The sequence below is a fragment of the Gossypium raimondii genome, chromosome 2, assembly GCF_025698545.1.
Source record: "Gossypium raimondii isolate GPD5lz chromosome 2, ASM2569854v1, whole genome shotgun sequence".
NCBI classification, from domain to species: domain Eukaryota; kingdom Viridiplantae; phylum Streptophyta; class Magnoliopsida; order Malvales; family Malvaceae; genus Gossypium; species Gossypium raimondii.
The window spans coordinates 37,681,887-37,706,671 of record NC_068566.1 but is presented as its reverse complement, the minus strand read 5'-3'; the positions used below and the strand labels follow the sequence as shown (position 1 = coordinate 37,706,671).

Genomic DNA, 24,785 nt, shown 5'->3' with positions numbered 1-24,785 from the left:
AGTATAAGTTGTTTTGGAGAGAAAATAAAACTTAAACTACAATGTACGTTTTATTAAAATTGATAATTTAGCTTCTTTGGTTAGTTGGTTAAATAATTGTGATTTTATTCTTAAGTCCCAAGTTTATTTTCTCTAATAAGCATTTTAATATGTATTTTTATTTTATGGTGTAATTAAAACAAATTGAAACACCGTAAAATTAAAATACATAATTATAAACATCACTTAAAATAAAAAACTTGAAACACCCTAAAATAAAAAATACATATTAAAATGCTTATTAGAGAAATTGAACTTACTTAATGATGAAATTTTAATTATCTAACCATCTAACCAAAAAGTTGATTAGTTAAAAATATTAATTAAAAATGAAAAAAGTTTTAAATAACATGAAATAAAAATATAAATGTGAGCAGGAAAGGGATCAAATTCGAGACTCAAGGATAAAAATACTAATATTTAACCATCGGACCAAATAAGCTAAATTATCAATTTTCAGTGAAAATGTATCTTATAAGACGCGTCTTTACTTTTTCTCAAAAAAATGCCTATAGTAGGCCTAATTTCTTAAATTTTATAAAAAAAAAACATGGCATGTATTCATAAATTAATAGAAGAAGAGGTTTCCATTAATTTTAGGTTTCAAAGTGTTTTGAGATTAAAGTTTATTGGGTTTAGATTTAGCAAACGGAACTACAAAAAAACAAAAAGGGTAAATGGAGTTAGGGTTCATTGTTTCCAATTTTTTATTTCTTTATTTACATGGACAAATCTTTCTTTTTAAATTTCCTTTTTATAGGTTAATTGTTTTTTAAATTTTAAAATAAAAGGAGTTATTTATTTTTCAAGCCCTACATTTAGGGTGAGTTTGGATGGGCAGTGCGTTTACTTGCGGTTAGTGTAAAAACAGTGGTGGCAGTGAGATTAGACACTGTAGCGATATTGTAGCGTGAGACTAAAAGTAAACTAAACGCACCGCACCGCACCCAATCACCCATCTAAACTCACCCTTAGTTGTTATAGTCAATTAAAAAAAGAATAAACAAAAAACGAAAAAGCTAACGGGCCAAATTAAGTGGGAAGTGAAAGGGAAAAAAAAATGGAAAATTTTCATTCAGTCATTGTACACTTTTTTTTCAGTAATAATATTTGGAATGTGCATGAGAACAGGGGCGACGCTAGAACAAATTTTTAGGGGGTCGAATAAAATTTTAATTTTTTTATAGTTTATATCTTTATAAATTTTAAAGGATTAAATCGAAATTTTATAATTTTAAGGGGTCAAAGTGTAATTTTATATATATTAATTTAAAATTTTAAAAAAAATTAAAGACTTAAATAATAATTTTACATTTTAGGGGAGCCAGGGCTCCTACCAGTCCCCCTAAATTCACCTCAGTATGAAATCCTAAATCAGTATCACGACTCATGATTTAGTTTACGATGTTATCATGTCTGATCAAATTTATGTATCATCATCACCTCAAATCATTAACCATTATATTAATATTTATTCGAATAATTAAAAGTTTTCATATTATTTCAATAATTAATTTTGTTTCCATAATATCCCGAAAAAGAAATCCTAGAAATTTTGATATCCACTTACAAATTTTAGAAGTAGGCTTTAAAAAAAAAAAAAAAAGGCACCGCTGAAAGGAAAGAAATTCGAGTGAGCACCATACCATTCTATTTTGTCAGCCTCTTTTTTTCCCGCCCATTTCAATTTTCTTTCCAACCTATCCAGTGTTTCTGATTTAACCCTCAAAAACCCGATCTTTGTTCAGATTCTCTGCAATGCTATTCACATTATAATCCATAGTCTCTTAATCACCGAAACAAAAAGAAAGATGAGCTCTCCAATGGATATTTCCGTTCCAAACCTCGAGGGCGTCAAGATCTCCGACCAAAACGGCGTCCCTTTAGCACCACCCCCGGCATCGCCTTCTAACGTGCCTCATGAAAAATTTCAAGTTTCCGGTGATTCCTCAGTCTCACTCTTTTCACAAATTTGATTCCTTTTTTTTATCTGATTTATGTTTGCATCTGTTCTTTTATTGTCAGTTGAAGTTTGCTTAAAACCTTCAAGCACAGCTCGCCCTGACGATGTCCAAAAAGCCGTTGAACAGTAAGAAGTTAAATGATTTTCTTTTATTTATTTAAAAATATTTGACTGGTGACTGTTGTTTGATTCTTATGCTTTAAGAATATGCTAATTTTAAAGAGATTAGGGTTAGTTTTGGGGGTTTTTAACTGAAATGCTGATATTAAGCTTTTCTGTTTCGCAATTAGAATGCTTGAAAAGAGAAGCCTGAGCTACGTTGATGGTCCCATTCCTGTGCCTAATGATGATCCATTTCTCATGGAAAATGTACACAGAATCTGTATATGTGATACAGGTATATTTTACTTCCTCTGTTGTCTTTTGCTATCTTTTTGCGTTTGAAGTCTTTAGTGAAAGTGAGGAATGAGGAAAGTAAGGAAATGTATATTTTTGACAGATTTTATTGTTAAATTTGAGGCATTTAGTTTGATAATTGATTATCTTATTTTTGTTCAAGAGTTGAATTATTTTTGTAGAGAGGAGGGGGGATTATAATGTACTCATCTTGTTCAAATTGTTGGTTTTGTAGATGAATGGGTGAAAAACCATGATATTCTTTTGTTCTGGCAAGTGAAACCCATTGTTCATGTCTTTCAGGTACAACGCTACTCTAATCTTAGTAAGATTAACAGGTGGTTATATTTTTGTTATTATGATTAGCACATTTTTCCCAACAACTTGGCTTAGTAATGGCTGTTCAATTTTGTTAGAAATTGAACCACATTTCAAATGGAACGTCTGCTTTAGTTTGTAACAGTAGGATGTTGATACGGTGTTTGCTTGGCCGGAAGAAATTTCAAATTGTGTGACCAACTCTTCAGTTTATACTTACTTTATGTTTGTTTAAAGTTGAATGGATATGATTGTTGACTTGTCAGCTTAGTGAGGAGGGACCGTGTGAGGAATTGACTGGGGATGGCCAGTTGTCCAGCTTCAATGAATGGATCCTACCAGCTAAGGAATTTGACGGCATGTGGGAAAGGTTTGTCTGCAGCATCTGTTTTTCTTGAAGGATTGAATTAGTTTTTATAATGATGCTAGAACTTGATTTTGCAGCTTAATATATGAATCTGGCCTAAAGCAGCGGTTATTGCGTTATGCAGCCAGTGCATTGCTTTTTACTGAAAAAGGTGTTGATCCTTTCCTTGTGTCATGGAACCGGTATGGAACCTCCTCATGACTTAGAAAAGTTTCAACAAACTAGTATCATTTTATGCCAAAAAAAATGAAAGAAAAGAGGAAGTATCATTTTTCTCTTTCAAAGCTAGTACCATGGTCCCTATTTAGTAATGAGTCAACTGGTTAGATTGTTCCAGTTGGGGTTGTCCTAGTTTGACCCCCAATACTAAAATTTGAATTGGGCTTTAGAATGTATCACTTGTCTATCTTTCAGCTTCATGCATAATTACATGTTCTTGATAAATCCACTTTGTTGTGTGTTAAATTCATGGGTTATGGATCAAATCACGGAGCTAGTCACTTGAAAGTCTGCTTTGATTGAGTGAGCATTTCACTTGTTGCGATTTCTATTTTGAGAAGAACTTATGATTGATAACATATGGAACTTGTTGAAGGGAGCTCATAACCTTAGAACTCGTCCTAACCTTTGACTCGTTAGGAAGAGAGAATCTTAAAACTTTGTAATTTGGATAAATTGTTTTATATCCTAGAGTGATCTCTCTTAAATAAAGGTTACATAGGGTTTATTCTTTGATATAGGAAACTAAAATTAAAGGCGTTTAATGCATAAGATCCTTGCTAAAATAAATTATTCGAATTAGGAATAGGCTTAATTAATGGTTTGACCCCTGAAATATACCCGCTTTCCTATTTTGGTACCTAAACCTATTTTGGCCCATTTTGATACCTAAAGTATTTCTTGGTTATAATTGTTAGTCCAAAACTTCACAGTTGTTAAAAAAGATCTCTAGCCAATTAAATCATGCCATGTGTCTTGATTTTTATTTTCATAAAATAATTTTATTAAAATAATTTTTTGTTAAAAAGAAAAATATATATTATTAAAATATTATTTAATTATTTTTTGATTAAATTATTTTTATTATCCCTTCATCTTTCTCCTTCAAACAAATTTCAAGTTAATTAGTTCACCTATCCTAGGAGCCCAAAAAGTGGATCCCACTTTAGTAGCCCTGAGTGAATTAAATACATGTATTAAGATACGAAGGCTTCTTATTCCACAACAACGAAAACACTTTTTCACTCTTTCATATACTAGGGGATTTCACTTGGAAAAGAAAATGTTCCATACTAATGGATTCAGGTCCATAACCGTGGGTTCCAATGCACGAGATCTTGTAGCACTTACCAATGAGGCCCTATCGATTAGTATTACACAGAAGAAATCAACTATAGACACTAATACAATTAGATCTGCTCTTCATAGACAAACTTGGGATTTGCAATCCCAGGTAAGATCGGTTCCCCTTGAATACCTTGAATGCCTCCCATGTGAGATTTGGTTCCTCTTGCTCCATCTGATAGTACCATAATTGCACCTCACCCAACATGTGAAGCTGCCAAAAGTAACATTGTCTATTTTCACTTTCTGTTGATTAGAAAAGAAATTCTCACATTAGTGTAACCAAATAAACGGGTCCTCTGATCCATCAAAGGTTGGAACACGCTTTGTGTACCACGGCACTACTCCAAACCCTGTCTGCAGTTCCATTCGATTACTTGTTCTATAATGGTTACTGCTACTTGTACCCCCATTGTGCCTCTTTCATGGTTTCGGTTAAAACCAACAAAAAGTTCCTGTAATTGTAGCAACAGTTGTTGCAACTGATTTTCCAATTTAGACTTGATTTATGCAATGTTTACTGCCATTTGTGACTTTGCTTTTACCGCTCTTTCTTCGAACAAAGCCCTCTCTTCTTTAGCATTAGAATTGCATAAGTGTCTGTATCTGATGTCAAGTTATGTTAAAGGGTTATGGATCAAGTCATCAAGCGATTCACTTGAAAATCTACTTCGATTGATGGAGCCTTTCTCTTGTTGCAATTTCTACCACATGAACCTATAATAATACATGGAACTCGTCGAGGGAGCTCCTAAACTTAGAACTTGTTGAAAAAAGCTCTTAACCTTAGACTCTTAGGAAGAGTATTTTAAACCTCTTTATTTTGAATTAAATTATTTTCAAATCTGTGCATAATCAATTATAAATTTGGTAACACAATATTATTTCAAATAATGATATTTATAATCAAGATGAAATTAAATTTAAAAATTAAAATATAACTTTATCTTTTATTCGTAGATTATGTAAATATAGAATGATATTATTGAAATTTAACTTAATGAATTATTGTGAGCTAATATGGCATTACACATGTGATAGTAAGTTTATATATTAGATTTTGGAAATAGGAAAACTTAATTTAATGAATTTAATAGTTACCATTTTGTTAGTATTGAAATTGAAATTTTAAAATTAGAAAAGTACAGGGACTAAAAAGATCAAATTAAATTAGAACTAAATCTATAATTTATGCATAGTATAGGAACTAATAGAAAATTTTAACCTATCTAACATGATTATTAGAGTTTTAATAATTAGGTGAAGTTAAATAATACATTATGCTTAATAATAAGTTTACAATTACTATTATGAAGTTTTGACTATTATCTGTTAGGCTTAACAATAAATGCTTAATTTGTACTTTTACAAATGATTGTGTAAACTAATCTACTTGATTATTATCAATACTATCATGTAAATGCTTAATTTTGACAATTATTAATATGCCGTCTATGTTAGGTGAAATTAATATCATAAAATAATTTTCATATAATTGATGTAATTTAAATTTTTAAAGGAAAAAATCATAAAATATTAGATATATGATATGACACATGGAGGAATTTTAAGCAGTTCACATGTCAAAATTTTAGATCATCCACATAAGATATGTTTCATTTTTATTAGAGGATTTGGCTTTAAATATTATATATAAAGTATAAGGTACTAAAATAAACTTATTTGTCTTCTTGTCTTGCCTACAAAAGGCAACTGTAACATCGTGGTTCTGCAATCTTGATGATGCAAAGCTCTGTAGGGATCCTAGACACATATGCGCATTTACATGCTTACTTTCCAACTTCCCAAATTTTCTTCAAGCAATTTGGCAGTCCCCTGTTGCATGACATTGCCCTGAGGGCTACTTCTTGAAATTATATGAAGCAAGGCTTCATATGGTCATTGGTTCAAAATTTTCAGAAGTTGATATTTTAGTTTCTTTCTCTGATACTTTCTCCATTTTCCTGTCATCTAGATAATGATAGGAAAGTACAGTTGATTATAGGCATTGATAATAGTACCAACAAGAACTCTGATTGATGAATTTATTTTATTATTTTTTGCAGCATTATTCTTTTACATGGTCCCCCAGGGACTGGAAAGACATCTCTATGTAAAGCGCTGGCACAAAAGCTATCCATTAGATTCAGCTCCAGGTTTTTTGTTAATTTCATTGTCTGATGCATTTATCTCTTTAAGGTCCTATACTTATCTTGTCAGATGATTGGTTTTAACCTTATTTTGTTTTCGGGTTGCCATTCTTTTCTCAGATATCCACAATGCCAATTGATTGAAGTTAATGCACATTCTTTGTTTAGTAAATGGTTCTCTGAGAGTGGCAAATTGGTATGTCCCTGTATCAATTTGTTGAACTTATGACAGAAATATAATGAACTCCTGGATGTTAATGATATGTAGTTTACATTCTTTACCCCGGTCTTATAGGTTGCAAAGCTTTTCCAAAAAATTCAAGAAATGATAGAAGAAGAAAACAATCTAGTATTTGTTCTAATTGGTGAGTCTTTTATTACTGAGGGTTTTGTTCATTTCTGGTCTTTTTAGCTTATGATTCTTTAGATGTAATGATGTTACTGCAGATGAAGTTGAAAGTCTTGCTGCTGCTAGAAAGGCTGCTTTGTCTGGTTCTGAGCCTTCAGATTCCATTCGGGTATGGTTTTGTGCAGCATTAGACTACTTCGTAAATTCTTTCTTAAATGCACATCTTTATGTGAGTGAGTATATTTAACTCAACTTTACACCTAATACAACTTGAAAATGTACCTCAGGTTGTAAACGCGCTATTAACTCAGATGGATAAGCTGAAATCATCTCCCAATGTTATAATTTTGACCACATCCAATATAACTGCTGCTATTGGTAAGCCTATAATCTATTTCATATTGGTTCCTTATACTGAAAGTGTTGTATTTACTTGAACTCTGCAAGTTCGCATGGTAATTTGGTCATTTTCTCCTTTTGGATTAGTATTGGAATCTTCTAACTGTTAGAAACTTTTATCAGATAGTCTTTCTTTTTTTCTAATGCAAAGCCTACTGCTACCCATAGCCTCTCTCCTTTCTTAAATCAGAGAAAAAGTTGTGCTTAAGCGCTCTCAAACCCACGTCCTCCTAATTGTTGCAATAGTAATGATGCTGATTGAGCCTCAGATAGTCCTCTTATATAATGTATTGAGGGATATTTTACATTTCTGCATCTTGTTACTATTTTTGTAGTTATAAATGTCACTTTTCTGTGAAAAATCCTCATTGTTGGGAATTGGAATATGTAAATTTACTGATAGTATTGCAGATATCGCTTTTGTTGACCGAGCTGATATCAAAGCATATGTGGGCCCTCCAACTCTTCAAGCTCGTTATGAAATTTTAAGATCCTGCTTGCAGGAACTTATTCGAACAGGAATAATATCAAATATCCAGGTAAGGATGCAGAACAATGCTTAAGACCACCATGGTTTCATCTCTTTACTTAATGCCCAAGTCAACTATGGATTTCTTTAGGGTTCAAGCCAATACATCCTTTCAGACTATGTTACTTTGAAAGAGAAATTGAATATGCATGAGATTCAGGAAGCTCAAACAACATTTCATCTGTGTAAGCAATTAGCAGAGGCTGCTGAAGCATGTGAGGTTAGAAACCGAAGCCCCGACTGAGAGCACATTGAATCTAGCAAGGCTTTTGGTGAAATAATTAGTGTTTGTTTGTTTACAGGGATTGAGTGGAAGAACATTGAGAAAACTACCATTTTTGGCGCATGCAGAACTTGATAACCCGTATTGTTGTGACCCTAACAAGTTGTTGAACACAATGATAGACACAGCCCGGAGGGAGCGTTCCGAACTGCCCGACTGAAGTAATGGAGTTTTGTACTGGTGTAAAATGGATGGTTCTTATGCTGAAAATGTTAAATCTTTGGCGATACCCACTGCCACTGATGCCTTGTCTATCTTGACTTTAAATCCTCGCGTGTGATGAGATTATAGGTTATGGGATAGAGTCGTACACAAGATGCAGAGGATTGATTAGAAATCATGTTTGTTTTGTATTCAAGCATAACAAAAGTAAAAACCTAGCAATTATGCATTTAACTCAAACAAGCAATTAGATTATTAAGGCATTGGTACAAAATGTTATAATAATGATAAGGTTGCAAAGCACAAATAAAATATAAGTTAAGGGTGTTATTCATGACAAAATGATCCTAAAAGGTTACACAAACTATTTGGCTTGAAAAACAAATGGATTTTCATGCTTCTGTGCAATCTTATGTTAGAATCTGATTATAAGTTTGTAAAATAGAAATTAAACAAATTATAAGCATGCACAACAGAAGAAATAAAACATATATCATTTGGATTCTATGTGGAATTTGTTTGGTTGGATTTATCAGTTATCAAGTAAAAACATATAATAACATTGATTAAAAATCAATTTCCTTTGTTTTATATCAACATTAAGTTTGGTTGTTGAAAACTTGTAGCCGTTTAAACAATAAGTCTAACAGTTATCTGCATCGGGCATAAAATAACTTTTGTAAGGTTAAGATTCACTTTGCTAACATAGTGCTAACTATTTGATCATACGAATCCATATTTTTATTTTTAATGTCTAAACAAAAATGTTGAAAAACTTGAAAAAGAATAACAAGAGAAATTTTCCCAAGTCTTCTAAATGTGCGATAAGAGAAAAAGCAAAGAGAAAAATAATCTTTACATTCATGAAGAGGGGCGTCAAAAGAAAATATATAAATTTGGTTTTTTTAATCAACTTTAAGTAAATTGCACTATAAATAGCTAATTTTTTCCTGGTCCCTTGACTCGAATTTCACAGTGTATTCTTCAAATTTTCTGAAAACTAGTTTTGTGTAAGATTTTGGACCAGTTTGAATTTTTAGTTTAACCTTGGAACTAAATTGGATTCCAATTTGGTTTTAGAGATGGTAGGCTTAATAAACACTAACATGGATGAATTGTTATTTAAAATTGAACCAAAGAAAGCTCAATAAAAATTAACACATCGAATTTATAGGAGTTTGGCTCATAGTGGCTGGTTTTGCACCATTTCTGGTTGTATCGATTGGTGCACACTGTTCTAGTATTAAAGCAGAACAAACAATACCATTTTTCACACTGGTGAAAATTTCGATCTGTACCAATCACATTGACTCATTTCAGTCACACTGATTGGAACATGGTGCACCAGCCGATGCATGAATAATGTTAAAAAGTATGAATTTTTTTAACTATTCACTATTATGCTAATAACTTAATTGGAATGTAACAACCAATAAAAAAACGATTACAGTGAAAAGTAATGTCTAACATTGTAAACTTCAATTTTTTTTTTGGGACATACTTTCACATTTAAAATATAAAATCTAAAATATAATAAGAAAAAACTCACTCAACCCATTATCAAAGAAAAAATCCCCACTACCCTTTTAACTTCTTTTATAAAAAAAATCTCCCCTCACTGTTCAACTTCTTTTTTTCTTATTACTTGTGGATTTATCGAATCATGTATTTTTATTTGTGGAGTTTATTGATGAATATTTTTATTTAAAATTTATTTAATATTTTGGTAATTGTAAATATTTTTATATACATATATTCATTACATTAAAAATAGATTAATTTGAAATAGTATACCGAAACATACTTGTCTAGGCTAAGTGTGCCAAAGCCTTTCCCAAGCAAGGATTGAAGGCTAACTCAGGCTTCTTGTTGTTGGAACTGAGCCTAAGACCACACACGAACAGAGTTGGCTCGTGACAAGTGGAATTAAAGCTTGCGTTTAGTCCCGTGGTAGTGAATGATGGTGACCAAGTTCGAGAAGGTGAACAAGCAAGAGGATGATGTGGTGGAGAGCCAAGGTGCTGCGAAGGGCAAGAAAGGAAGCTCGAAGGACTTTGTGAAGATCATTGAGACCCAGATGGCCAAGGTCGAGTCTACTATGAGTGATGTCCTTATGTGGGTGGAGGATACCGAGGATTCTCTTAAGGAGATCAAGTTCAACAATGATGGAGTCTCGAGATGAGCTTAGAGGAGCTACAAGAGGATATGAGGGAAACCTGTGGGTGGAGGATACCGAGGATTCTCTTAAGGAGATCAAGTTCAACAATGATGGAGTCTCGAGATGAGCTTAGAGGAGCTACAAGAGGATATGAGGGAAACCTTAGGTGATCTTGCTTGGAAGAACAAGGCCCTCGAGGCGTAGGTGGAAGTGATGTGTGGCGAGATTAAGAAGCTCAAGAGTGAACTTTTGAGCGTAAAGACAACAAAGAGAGGTGGCGTGTTGATGATTTCAAACTACAAGTTGATTGCTGACACCAGAGGAGTTCAAAGGCATGAAGGATGCCGAGAACTTCCTTTGATGGTTATTGAACATTACTAGAATCATGATTTATCTTAACTCAAATCATTGTCTTCATGTATGAAAACGAAAATGAAAATTTTGCTCTCAGCTTGTCAGCTTCTGTATAGGATAGTCTAGGATAGTCTCAAATTTTGATTTCCGATTCTTTGGGGTTTTTTTATTTTATTTTATTTTATTTCTGATGTATAAGTACAGACATTTTCGGTTCTATGGTTTTCTCATTTGGAAGGGTACTACATGCAAACGAATGGCAGAGAGCAACATTTGTTCAAGAGGTAGTCATGTCACCATCTTCTGAGCTTAGTATAAACATCTATATTCATCAAAAGGTAATGCATGCCTGTATTAAGGTCTAGAGTAGAATTTACTATATATATACATATATGAAGTCACTGTATACCGAGTGTTACAAACTCTGTTTCATAATTAAGCTGAGATTTGTCTTGTTTTATTTATTTTTCTTTATTCTCCACCCGTGTTTTGATGCCATCAGCCTGTTATGCCTTTGTATATCCATTTTAATCCATAAAACCACAAAATTTACAAACAAACAGATCTCTGCCAGAATGTGAATAATGTAACAGATCATGGCCGGAAAGAATGTGAATAATGTACTTTGCTACATGCCCCAAGCTGGAGATGGAGCAAAGCTTGCTGAACACCGACTAAAAGAATAACATGTATATATGAATATATGCTTGTCATGGACAATAGACAAGAACAACCTAGAAGATTAAATGAATTCCTCGAGGGGACTACGGTAGGTAAACCATAGGAGGAACATCAAATGTTCTAGAGCAAGCAAAAGGTATGATTAAGAATTAGCAATAACAGCAAAAGCAACAGAGAAATAAAATCATATCGAATTGTGACATGAATATTACCAATCCAACTAGATTAGACATGAGTCTGAAGCAAAAGAAATACAAAACTCCAAAATATGACATTGGAATCAAAGAGGATCTATAAATGGTGACGAAACTAATTGCATGACCTTGACATTTCGCATATGAAGGTTCTTTGACATCACTGCAACAGCAAATAACATATCCTGCAACGCCAAAGTATCCTAAGATCACTCAATAATAGACTGAATAACCCCGGCTCCAACCGTCTTCCCTCCTTCTCTGATAGCAAACCGCATCCCTTGCTCACAAGCCACAGGCATGATAAGCTCAACTACCATCTTTACACGGTCACCAGGCATAACCATCTTAGACTCCTCATCCTTATCATTCATAATGGAAGCCACCCTTCCAGTGACATCAGTGGTCCTCATGTAGAACTGAGGCCTATAACCTGCGAAGAAGGGAGAATGTCTGCCACCCTCTTCCTTCTTCAACACATAGACAATGGCGCTGAACTTGGTATGGGGAGTGATTGTCCCTGGTTTAGCCAAAACCATCCCTCTCTGAATATCGGCCTTTTGAACACCTCTAAGTAACAACCCAACATTATCACCAGCCATGGCGTCATCTAATGTCTTTTGAAACATTTCCACACCAGTAACTGTGACGTTCCTTGTATCCTTCAATCCAACAATGTCAACAGTCTCTCCAACCTTAACAGTACCTCTCTCGATACGACCAGTGGCAACAGTACCACGACCCGTGATGGAAAACACATCCTCAACAGCTAACAAGAAAGGCAAATCTGTTTGTCTTTGAGGAACAGGAATGTAACTATCAACAGCATCCATAAGTTCATAAATCTTATCCACCCATTGGTTTTCACCCCTAGGAATACTGGGCTTAGCCATCAAAGCTTCTAAAGCTAAAAGTGCGGAGCCAGAAATAATAGGGACATCATCACCGGGAAATTCGTAACTAGAAAGCAATTCACGCACCTCCAATTCGACTAATTGCAAAAGCTCTTCATCATCTACCTGGTCTTGTTTGTTCAAAAACACAACCACGTTAGGGACACCGACCTGTTTAGCCAACAAGATATGTTCTTTAGTCTGGGGCATGGGTCCGTCGGCTCCGGAAACAACCAAGATAGCACCGTCCATTTGGGCAGCTCCGGTAATCATGTTTTTGACATAATCAGCGTGCCCTGGGCAGTCGACGTGGGCGTAATGGCGATTCTCGGTTTCGTATTCAACGGTGGCGGTGTTAATGGTGATACCACGGGCACGCTCTTCAGGGGCGGCATCAATTTCGTCGTACTTTTTTGGGGCACTGTTACCCATGGAGGCTAAGGCCATAGTTAGAGCGGCAGTTAAGGTGGTTTTGCCGTGGTCGACATGGCCGATGGTGCCGATGTTGACGTGGGGCTTTTTGCGTTCGAATTTGCCACGGGCAGCTTTGACGGTGAAAGAACCGCGACGGCGAGGGAATACGGAAGTGGTGGCGACGGTAGTGAGGAAAGGAGGGAGGAAGGAAGAGGAGAGGTGGGTAGGGGTTAGTTTAGAGGGAATTGAGGAGAAAAAGGCAGAGGTGGTGGTTGAGGAGTGAGTTGGGAAAGGGGAGGCGTGTGGGTATCTAAGCTTAGAAGAAGCGGCAGTGGCTGCTGCTGTTGATGAAATTGCCATTTCCTTGTAGAGGAGAGGAGAGGAAAGGAGGGTTTTGGCCTTTGGCTTTGGAAAATGAAGAAGAGAAGGTAAAAGAGATTTGGGTTTGTGTTATCTTATTCCTCTGTGGCTTTGAGGATGAGGGTTTGTGAAATGGACGGACTAAAAAGAATGGTTAATATGAGGAGTTGTTTTATCCACTTCTGCTTCCTCTGCCATATCCACTGCTCCCTCCCTCGCTCTCTCGGGGTACTATTGAAATTTCCTCCTCCTATGCTCACTTACTGCCCAGCAGGCCCATCATCCCATCCCCACAAATCACTATTACTACTTTAGGCCGAAAAATTGGGCTTCCTATCTTGAAGTTCTATACTACTGTATGATATTCAAGTGTTACACCACCTAAATAATAGTGCTGATTCCACTTTCAAATGTTCATATTTGGTTAAAATTACCAATTTAACCTTTATGAATTTAAAGAGATAAAATTATACAAGGACAAATCTCAAAATCATACATAAACTTTGATTTGGTACGATTATATACGTGAAACTTTGAATGTGGTTTAAATATATAAATAAAAATTTTATTTTGATTCAATTATACACATTTAAATAAACAAATACATTAAATTATTTTATATATATGCTATATATAAACATAATATGATGTTTTATCAATAATTGTGTTAATAATTTGTGAGAATTGAATCAAATTAAAATATTATATATAAAATTACATAAAATTAAAATTTATATAAAATTATATATTAAACTAAATTTACGATTTAATCCAATTATTTAAACCAAATGCTAAAGAACATTAAATTACCGACTTCTAACTCTAAGGTCCTTCAATACAAGGACCCATCAAATAGTTCAGAGGAGTGTTTTCCTTGAAGGTTTAGGGTTGGGGTAATGCTTAGAACAGGGCTAGGAATATGGTTTTTACATATTCCTTGAAGGTTTAGATTGTCTGAGGACATGAAAGATCCATGATAAGACAACCCACTCTAACCTACAAAGACAACCCCAGCCCTTATCGTGCCACGTCTCTGATTCAGGTTCTCAACTTTCCCCTATAACTTTAGTGGTCTACAAATCCCCCCTTTCTTTATCTTTAATAAATAGTAGATGTATTTTCCAAAAATATAAATAAACGGTAGATAAAAACGGGTATGTCCAAAATTTTATAATATAAATATAAAAATATGGAAAGAAATTCAATTAAATTAGTGTAAAATTTAAGTGATTTTATATATTTTTTAATTTTTTATATTATTAATATTTTATCAATCTAGTCTTTGAATTTGACAATATGTTTATATTGGTCATGCATGTAAAATTTTGAATCGATCGATATCTCTATCATATCAATATAAAATGTTGTTTATATTAATATATATTTAATTGCTGGGGATAAATCCGGTTTAAGCAACGAATAAGTAAAATAATGAAGAAATTGAAAAAATAAACACAAATAATTTAGGTGAAAAAAACCCTTCCGAAGAGGATAAAAAATCACGGGCAAATATAATTTCACTAAAATGGAAAAAACGAAGAGTACAAAAGATGGAAATAAAACTAAACCTCGAAACCCGAAATAAGAACCCTCAAACGTAAACACAAAATTCTCTGAAAACTTATAAAAACTAATACCTAAATGCGTAATAGGTTATTTTTCTAAGGTGGAAAAAGGGCCCATTTATTGGCTAAATTTGTAGGTCAAATAATATTAAAATAACCTACATTAATTAGAGTTTAAGTGAGAACTAAAAATAGAATTTAACGGGGAGAAGAAAAATAAAAAAATACGAGGTATAACTCCACAAATCTCCACATTGACTCGTATTTCCACAATGCCTTTTTTTTCCAAAACCCACCACGGGCTTATCTCGAGCTATGTAGGATATTAACTAAGTCAAAACTATGCTTAGAAGTTGTAAGTCTTTTAGTTTTCGACTTGTGCACTGCTAATTCAAAACTGACCCAAGTCTAATTTTCACGAATGCAGTGCCCTATCTTTTCAAAACCAGCATCCAAAAGAGAACCTCTCTTATACGAAATAATCATACATTTTTTCCTCTTATGACCAAGTTGCCTCCGCTTCAAACGAGTCGACTTCGACTCCTTAACGGACGAGGATGTCCGATTTCACCTGTCACTATTATCCTTCTAGAACATAAAGACTGCCAATCTTTTTACCTTTCATCAAAATGAGAGCCCCACTGGATACCTTAATGTCGCTTGATTCGATGTTAATTCTACAACTCTTCAAGTCCAAAATTCCCAAGGAGATGAGATTTTTCTTTAAGTTAGACACATGCCTGACATCTGACAGTGTCCTAAATGTCCCGTCGTACATCCTGATCTGAACAGTACCAATACTAGCTACCTTATTGGGTGAACCATTCCCCATGTGCACAACTCCACCTTCAATTGAACTGTATGTAGAGAACCAATCCTTATTGGAACACATGTGGAAAGAACACCCCAAATCCAGGATCCACTTGGACGTAAGTTTAGAGTTTTCACTTGTTGACACCAACAAGAAATCATCACCCTTGTCATTGGCCAAATTAGCACCAATTAAATCTTTTTCGTTGCTTTCAACAGCCCTGTTATTTCGCATTTTGTAACAATCTACATTGATGTGACCTAACTTCTTACAATAAAGACATATCTTGTCTCGCTTCCTTCATGCTACCAAAATCAAGGCTTGCCTATTTGACTTGCTATTCAAACCAAACTCATTGTCGAGTTTGTCTTTACTCAACAAATGACCCTTCATATTCTTGAATGAGAGATTATTTCTGTCATAAACCAGGGTTTCCCTGAAAGACTTGTATGAATGGGGTAAAGAGCATAATAATAGCATAGTTTGATCTTCATCGTTAATCTAAGCCTCAACATTCTTTAAATTATTCAAAAAAGTGATAAATTGGCTAATGTAATCTTTAAGGTGCTCACCTTTGTTCATGTGGAACGTGTACAACGCTGTTTCAGCACTAATCAGTTAGCTAGAGACTTTGTCGTGTAAAGGGTTTCTAACCTTTTCCATAAGGTGAATGCCGTTCTCTCCATCAAAATCTCCTACAACACATTATTTGTTAGATATAATTGAATCGTGGATAAAACCTTTTTATCTAATCTATCCCATTCTGATCTATCCATGTCTACAAGCTTTTTCTCTGTAAGGACCTTCTCAAGACTGTCCTGAATCAAAATTGCCGTCATCTAAACTTGCCACAGATTGAAATTTGTGATGCCATCAAACTTATCAATATCAAACTTTGTTGCTGCTATCTCTGAATGAGTTAATTACGAAAATTGAACTAGCTCTGATACCAAATTGTTGGGGATAAACTCAATTTAAGCAACGAACAAGTAAAATAACAAAGAGATTGAAAAGATCGAACACAAATATTTTACATGGAAAAACCCCTTCGAAGAGGATAGAAAACCACGGGCAAAGATAATTTCACTAAAACAGAAAAAACGAATAGTATAAAATATGGAGATAAAACTAAACCCCGAAACCCAAAATAAGAACCCTCAAATGCAAACACAAAATTCTTTGAAAACTTGTAAAAGCTAATACCTAAATGTGTAATGAGTTGTTTTCCTAAGGTGGAAAAGGGCCTAAATTTGTAGGTCAAATAATATTAACATAACCTACACTAATTAGAGTTTAAGTGGGAAACTAAAAATAGAATTTAACTGGGAGAAGAAAAGCTAAAAAATACGAGGCATAACTCCACATTAATGATCGAAAGTTTTTTCACATAAAACAAATAGTTACAAAATTTTAATTTACGACAAACTTGACATGCATGATCTACATGAATGAAAAATGAAATATGACGGTTGGATTGATAAAATATTAATCATAAAAAAAATTACGGAAGAGTATAAAACCACTTAAGTTTTACACCGATGTAAGTGAATCCCTACCCAACACGAGAAACACAGTTTGGAAAAATCATGAAAATATCTTTTATTTTTATTTATTTTAAAATTATCATTATAAATTTTTTATTATTACAAAATTTAAAGGAGGGAAAGAATGTAATAGAATTTGAACTGAGAAACCAGAACTTTAACCGTACTCTAAATAAGTCTTCACATCATTTTTTTTTTGAATAAACATAAGATGCCATGAGGCAAAACAACTAACAAACTAAAACAAATCCAAAATGCTCTCACGAGGGGATAGATTGGTGCTGATACAATCTACTCTAATATCTACGCCAATTTACTCTCTTTCATGCATCAAAGCCCCAAAAATTATTACGGACAAGGTTGACAGAATTATTTAGCTGGGCCACGACTCGGACAACAAAAAACATACATATGTTCACTTGGGAACAATTATGTCGGCCGAAAAAGGAAGGAGGACTAAACATTCACCAAACGACACTCATTGATGATGCTCTTCTATTCAAGCAGACCTGGCATATTCTCTCAAAACCGCATTCGTTTACTCAAGCAATACTCTTGTCAAAATACTGCACTAACACTAACTTTCTCGAGGTCCAAGCTAAACCTTTGGACTCTTGGATATGGAAAAGCATTCTAAAAGGAAGAGATACATGCCTCAGAAGGCTCGATATTCAAATCTGGTCGGGACGCAATGTTTCTATTTGTGGCAATGGGTTAACACTTAAACAATATCAGTCAAAACATCTGCCAGGAGTCTAGATAACGGACATTCAAGACAGAGTCAATATTAGGTGGAACTCTCAATTCATTCAAGAACAAATGGGAGACCATTAGGCCAATGAGCTTCACTCTTGGAGCTTCTCCCTAACAGCAGACAATGACATGTAAGTTTGGAAGCATAGCTTTTCAGGTATGTGTTCATTGAAAGATGCTTATCTCATGCTAAACAAAGTAACCTGGAAGTTATCCCCAACTCTTTCAACATAAAGTGGGAAGCAATCTGGTGAATTAATATTCCTCATAAATTACAAATTCCTATGGAAAATTTGCCGCAACCTGCTACCAGTGTGTGAGGAACTTCAAAAGCGACGGATCCCGGTTGACCCATGGTGTGTCTGCCACGAACAAAATGAAATGGTTGATCATCATTTCTGACTCTGTTCTATGGTCAAATTAATCTGGTTCGGTATTCCATGGTCGATTCACATCGATACATTGCAGATATCCGATATCCGTGAATGGATTGCATCTTGGATAAATGACTACCAGACTTCCGAACCGAACAGTCAATCGACAATCACAGTGCGGATACTTACACTACGTAAAATATGGAAACATTGACATGAAATCTGTTTTTCACAAGCATAAGTGAACCATGTCGGCGTAATCCATCGTGCTATCGCTAATCGCTGTGAGTACAACTGGGTCTTACAGACAAAAGGTTTCCCAGGTAACGAATGGGCAATTTTTTCACCATCGGCGAATTCAAATAACAATCAGAGCTCCCTTAGACCTCTACAAGATGGCCCTCTATCCGCTCACCACCTTACCCTTTCGTTCAAATATAATCCCAACAACTCAAAATACGGCGTAGCAGTGACGATTACTGGTTCCACCCTCATCCTTTAACTTTCGCAACATTTTTCCAGCATATCACCAAAACCCACAACAAACTACTTTTCATATGTCAAATTCTTAGCCAGCTCCCGCGACTACAACTCCAAAACTGCATCATCTCCTTCCCGAACAGGACAGGGCGAAAGTATTCTCTCGGCCAACTTTAGGTCCACTGAAAATTGGCTCTGCTACTCGCAGATATCCGTCTCCTACAACAAGGAATCTGAACCTTCGAGGTTGAGGTCCACTTCCCAGATGACGTAGAGGTCAAACGTTTGGCCAAACTCGCAGCTTTCTCAGGACTCATAAAACGATGGTCATAATAACATATATTACTAGTCTACTTGCTTTGTACTTTACAAAAAAAAAAAAAAGAAGCTTATGGTTCATGAGAACTATGCAAGTATGCATCCATCATAGATAAAATATTAATCCCTTTTATAAATCTAATAATCCATATTGCAATTTTATATTATTTATTTATAATAATATTCTTTTTATAATATTTTTTAACTTGAAAAATTTAAAATTTCCATTTTTAAAATATTTATCCAAACAAAATGATGCATTTAAAATGCTAAAATTTGAAAATTTCTCATCTAAAACATCTTAAAATGCTAGTTTTAAAACAACAACTTGTTAATGCTAAAAAGAAATGCAATTCATTTAATCTATTATTAGAAAATAAAATAATATGGAGTGGAAAATTTTATATTTACTATAGTTTTTTTTTTGGCAATGTTATCTTTCCTTTTAAATTGATTTTAACTTAAATTTTATAAAAATTAGTATCACAACCAATTCACAATTTTATTAGTTTAACATAAAATCGTATACCCTTAATAATTTTAACGAATTATTTTTTCATTATTATTATTTGCTAAGTTTATTTCCATTTAATCATGATTTTTATCACAAATGCTACAATTATTTTATAAATAAAGCATGGTAGGTTAAGTTGTAGTAATAGAGAATGAAGATTATTAGTAACTATACTTGATGGAGTTGTTGTTACATTTTAATTGGGTTTTAATTTAATTGTTAAATTATTAAAAGATCATTATTTTAATAAATTATATATTATTTTAAGGATATTTTTATTTATATAAAATTTTAAAAATATATTTATCTATATAATGGGATTAGATGTGTTCAAATAGTAAGTTCAGTTAATAGCTAAATTGAATTACCATTAATCAAAACGATTAGTGAATTGAATTTTTTGAATCTTATTAATTGGATTGAATTAATTTTGATTAATTTAGTTGATTTATTAAATTAACAATAAAAATTAACATTTTTTAGTTCAAACAATTTGAAAATATAACAAAATAAATACAATAATACATTACCATGTTCTTTTTCTTTGTTTGTAGTTCAAGGAAGTTTTAAAGAAGACAAAAATAATAAATAATGCAATATCAAAACTAAACTAAAAACATAAGGATAATGAAAGTGGAGTGATTTGTGATGCTATTGAAATGATAAAAAAGAAGAAGCATTTGTTAAATATTTTTGAAACAATTTAGAACAATATTTGCGAGTAAAATTGAGTAGTTCTAGTAACAATGTTATGAGCAGTGTCAATTGCTTCAGACATTCATGAAGAGCACAACAATATGTTTACGTAGTTCATCTTCCAAAAATTTGTAGGGTTTTGTTCAAAGAAATAATTTACTATCTTAACACCTCTTATAATAAGTGGTTACAAGCTTTAACACTCACTAGATTAGAACCTCACATTTGCAATTAAGATTATTATATCCCTCTACCTAGAAGACACGTGTTAGCATAAGAGGCATGGTTGACTTACATTGACCTCTTGAGCCTGGCCACCTATTCCATTTCAAACGTAACCTACCACCTGGGCTTAAAGGAGAATGCTATCCTAATGTGAACACATTTCCAAGATAATAAGGAATCTATTTCGGCTTGACTACCTCATACTAATAGAATCCCATAATATGTGCTTATGATTATCCATTGTGCATTTAACGAGATTGCGAGAAACGAAGAATGTGTCTTCACTCTGATTAACGTAGAAATAGAAGTAGGAGTAGTGTTAGATGTAGAGGATGAGCTTAAACTAGAATCAAATGAAGGTGTGGAGGAGCTGACACACTTTTCGCCTATTGTTGAAGATGAGCCAACTGATGGACTTAACGAACATACCTATTTTAAGTGCGAAACAAGAATTAAAGTCCGAGTATCTATGACTTATGGTGACATTAAGTTTGTGATGCACGAGGTTATAATACCCCGAAACGAGCTTTAGAGTTGGTCAGGCTTTGAAAGAAAGTGGCTCGTGATGTGGCTGTCAAGAAGGTAAAAAATAAGACAGCGGCAATGTGTTCAAACACCAATGTGTTCAAACCCACCAGTATAGTACTTCCTTCATAACAGTATCTCAACTCCATGTAGTATGTCGTGTATGCAGAATGTCATGCTTAGAATCAGTCATACAATTCACAAACAAACCAGTTATACCAATCACAGACAAATCAATCATTTAAATTACAGACAAATTAGTCATTTACATCTCGGACAAATCAATCACTTACATCACAGATGAATCAATCATTTAACCTCGAGGGGCAAAATAGTCATTTTACCCTTTGAGGGTATATCGATCAATTCACCTGACAGGGGTATTACAGTTATTTTACCTACAGGGGCATCACAGTCATTTTACCTTGCAGGGGCATTACAGTCATTTTACCCTACATGGGCATTACGGTCATTTTACTCTACAAAGGCATTACGGTCATTTTACAAATTTTGGAGTCTCAGTACTTATTACGACCTCCTAAAAGGTCTATTGATACTTCGAGCGACTCAAATAACCTACACGGCCAGAACAGTGTATATGGGCCTAAAACCCGCTAGTGGGCCCACACGCTCATGTGGCCCATTTAGTTCAGATTCACATACGACATCGAGAGCCTCATAAACCAATGATCACTTATCGAGGATTTTACCCGTGTGGGCCCACAAGCCCATTTTGACCCATCGAGGCCTATAACGACCTCAGCTATGCAAACGTCACAGTCCAACAGCACTTACCACATCACATACATTTTATCCATGTGGCCCAGAAGCCCACTGGGCCCACACAGCCCATTTCAACCCAACGAGGCCTAGAACAACCCAAAATCAGATATGGCTATGTGTACACCATAACCCGGTTCATTAATAGCCACTTACCGTAAATTTCCTCCGTGTGGAGCCCACGTTCTTATTGGGCCCACAAGACCATTTTGGCCCACTGAAGCCCAGAACTACCTAAGTCATGTGTGCGACATGACAAGTCTATGGTTTCTCACTTAACAGCAAAATTTAGCCACGCGAGCCCACTCGACCAAAATCGGCCCATTAATCCTAATAACGGCCAAGTCCACGAGATCGCTCATGGTGGCCTTTGTCAATATATCGACTCCCCTACATGAGTGTCCGTGCACCTGTGTAGTAGCCGTTACAGTATTTTCGGCTTTTCAGCATTTCGGCATCCCGACATTTCGACATTTGCCGTCCTAAAACGCAATTAGTGTGTGTACACACCTTGATAGAGAGAAACGCAGTAGCCCACGAGCGTAGAACCTTGATTGAATCGGCTTATACTTCCTAAGCCATTTGATTATGAATCGATATCACCTCCTTGTGGTTTATCCTTAACAATCGGCCAACTAGATAAATTGAACTCAATCAACCCATAAGAGAAGAACAAATTCGACACTTCAGAGGCTGGAGAAATGATTCATCAGAACACTTGTAGGTCGAAACGTTTGATCGATAGAGAAGGGAAAAAGAATAAAGGCAGAGAAAGAGAAGTTGAATCCGACTCACATTGAGAAGAATAGGAAATAGGGAGAAGAGAATAAAGAAAACCGAAACGGGAAAAACACCAAAAAGGTCTATGGCAATATTTAACACTATAGACAGAAGAGAGAAAATAAAACAAATCGGCATAAAGGAAAGCAATTGCCGAAAATGCACCCAACGCACTCTCTAGCCGAATTTGCCTAAACAAAACTCCCCCCAATTGGCTCCAACTTCTCGCATTTCAAAATCCTTCAAAAACTCCACCAATCCCTCCACCAAATTTTCTCCTTGATTTACTCCAACTCCCCATTCAAATTCAATTCAAATTCTTATGACCAATTCAACCACAGAGATCTAGTCCAATTCCAACACCTCCCTAGCTCAAGCAGCAAAATAAACATACAATCACGCACGCCATGCCTCAAACCTTAAACTCCTTGCCACACATGTAGCGCCACCTTGCCACTAGATCCCTTCTCTCTTTTTGTCATAAAACAACCACTAATTATTATAAGTCTTATAAGCAAACATCCAGGTTCACTTAAGAGCCCAAATTAAAATTTTTGGCAAACACCCAGACTTGAATCCAGGCTTTTCAAGCACTCTCAAATATGCCCAAATACTTAGCCACTAAAGCTACACTTAATTTATGATATCATTTCGCACACATAAACTTTTATGAGTTCCCACGCTCAAGGCCCACTACTTCTAGGCCCAAATTCTGGGGCGTTACATGAACAAAATCTTGGGCTTCAATGGAATTTCATCAATTGAATGAGCATTTTCTTAAACCTTTTACTTTCATTTTATGCCTACAATATGTTTGATAATATACTTGTTTGGGATTTGAGTTTGAATATGTGCTAAATTTGTTGGATGGTTGATTGTTTGGTTTTTTGTTAGCTTAAATTGATTTCTATTTTTGATTGATTGGTTGTTCTATTATATCAAAATGCTTAATAAGCTAGAATTGAAATCTCTAGCGGAAAACCTAGATAAATGACGCCGAGAGGAGAGTTTATCCTTAGATAGTTCGATATGATTGTGCTGAGTAGTGAGATCGAGAGGTAGTCTATTTTCCTAGGTGAGACCGAGAGGTAATCTTAGGTGGTATCTTTTAGTCTAAGATGAGACTGAGAGGAGATTCCTAACTAAAAGTGGCAACCATTGTAATCGATATAGGTTCATTAGTTTAAATAACACTCAACTAATCAATTGACCATCGTTTAATCATTTACATTTTCAAAAACATTAAGAAGAAAGTTTAGCTTAGTTAGTTTAATTAATAGTTTAATTATAGTTTATAAACAATTTTATTTAGACTTTTACTAATAATTTTCGACTCGATTAGATTAGTAATTGCTTAACTTGTAATTAACTTGATAAACACATTTACCCATTTGGCAATCATTTGGGTTCGAACCCTTAGAACACTTCGTGTTCCATCAGAACTATAAATATTACGACTGACACTATCCATTTGTAGTAAAACCACACTTTAAATTTACTTTATAAAATCATTTTTTATGCGCACGCAGTCAAACACCGAGACCCTAAGACCCCCAATTTTGATACTATTTTGGGTATCATGACACCGAAGCCTGTTTGTCGCAATACCCCTGTTGGACAAGGAGAAAATTGATTGCAAAGGTAGTTTTTTTCCATCACCAACCCAAGCAAAATTCAGCGTCTTGGGCACTTTTGTAAAAAAAATTGGTTTTATTAAGTTGTTGGTTGATAACTTTAAAGGGGCCACCTTTAGCATTATTACACACACTTTTTTATCTTCTTTTTAGCTAAGTAGTTGTTTCATCTTCACCTTTTCAAGGTTTTAGTTTATCCCTTTCTATTAGTTAGTTAGTGTGACTATAGCTTGGTATTAGTATTCTCAAACTTTAGCTTGTATTTTCAATTTCATCCAAATGTTTCAATATAGTTTAGCTTCATTTTCATTTTAAAGGATTAGAATCTGATCTTTGCTGATATTTTTCTCACCTCCATGTTGCCTACATCTTCTCCTTCAAGCATCCATCAAGAAACTACTAAGCTTTTTTATCCCTACTTTTTGTTCTTAAT

At 34.5% G+C, this 24,785-nt stretch overlaps 2 protein-coding genes across 2 annotated transcripts; one reads left to right on the top strand and one right to left on the bottom strand.

Annotated features, from left to right (window-relative positions):
• The first annotated feature begins 1,636 nt into the window (after window positions 1-1,636).
• LOC105788623 (pachytene checkpoint protein 2 homolog) lies at window positions 1,637-8,558 on the top strand. The gene is made up of 14 exons (XM_012615587.2): window positions 1,637-1,980; window positions 2,065-2,128; window positions 2,293-2,399; window positions 2,634-2,701; window positions 2,983-3,086; window positions 3,161-3,265; window positions 6,494-6,583; window positions 6,698-6,773; window positions 6,873-6,942; window positions 7,025-7,095; window positions 7,214-7,304; window positions 7,737-7,864; window positions 7,946-8,074; window positions 8,157-8,558. The coding sequence occupies exons 1-14, from the start codon at window positions 1,851-1,853 to the stop codon at window positions 8,295-8,297; spliced, it is 1,374 nt and encodes a 457-aa protein (XP_012471041.1). The 5' UTR covers window positions 1,637-1,850; the 3' UTR covers window positions 8,298-8,558.
• Window positions 8,559-11,667: 3,109 nt separating this feature from the next.
• On the bottom strand, window positions 11,668-13,501 carry LOC105788622 (elongation factor Tu, chloroplastic). The gene has a single exon (XM_012615586.2). It carries the CDS (start codon window positions 13,351-13,353, stop codon window positions 11,896-11,898), a length of 1,458 nt encoding a protein of 485 aa, XP_012471040.1. The 5' UTR covers window positions 13,354-13,501; the 3' UTR covers window positions 11,668-11,895.
• Window positions 13,502-24,785: the final 11,284 nt, after the last annotated feature.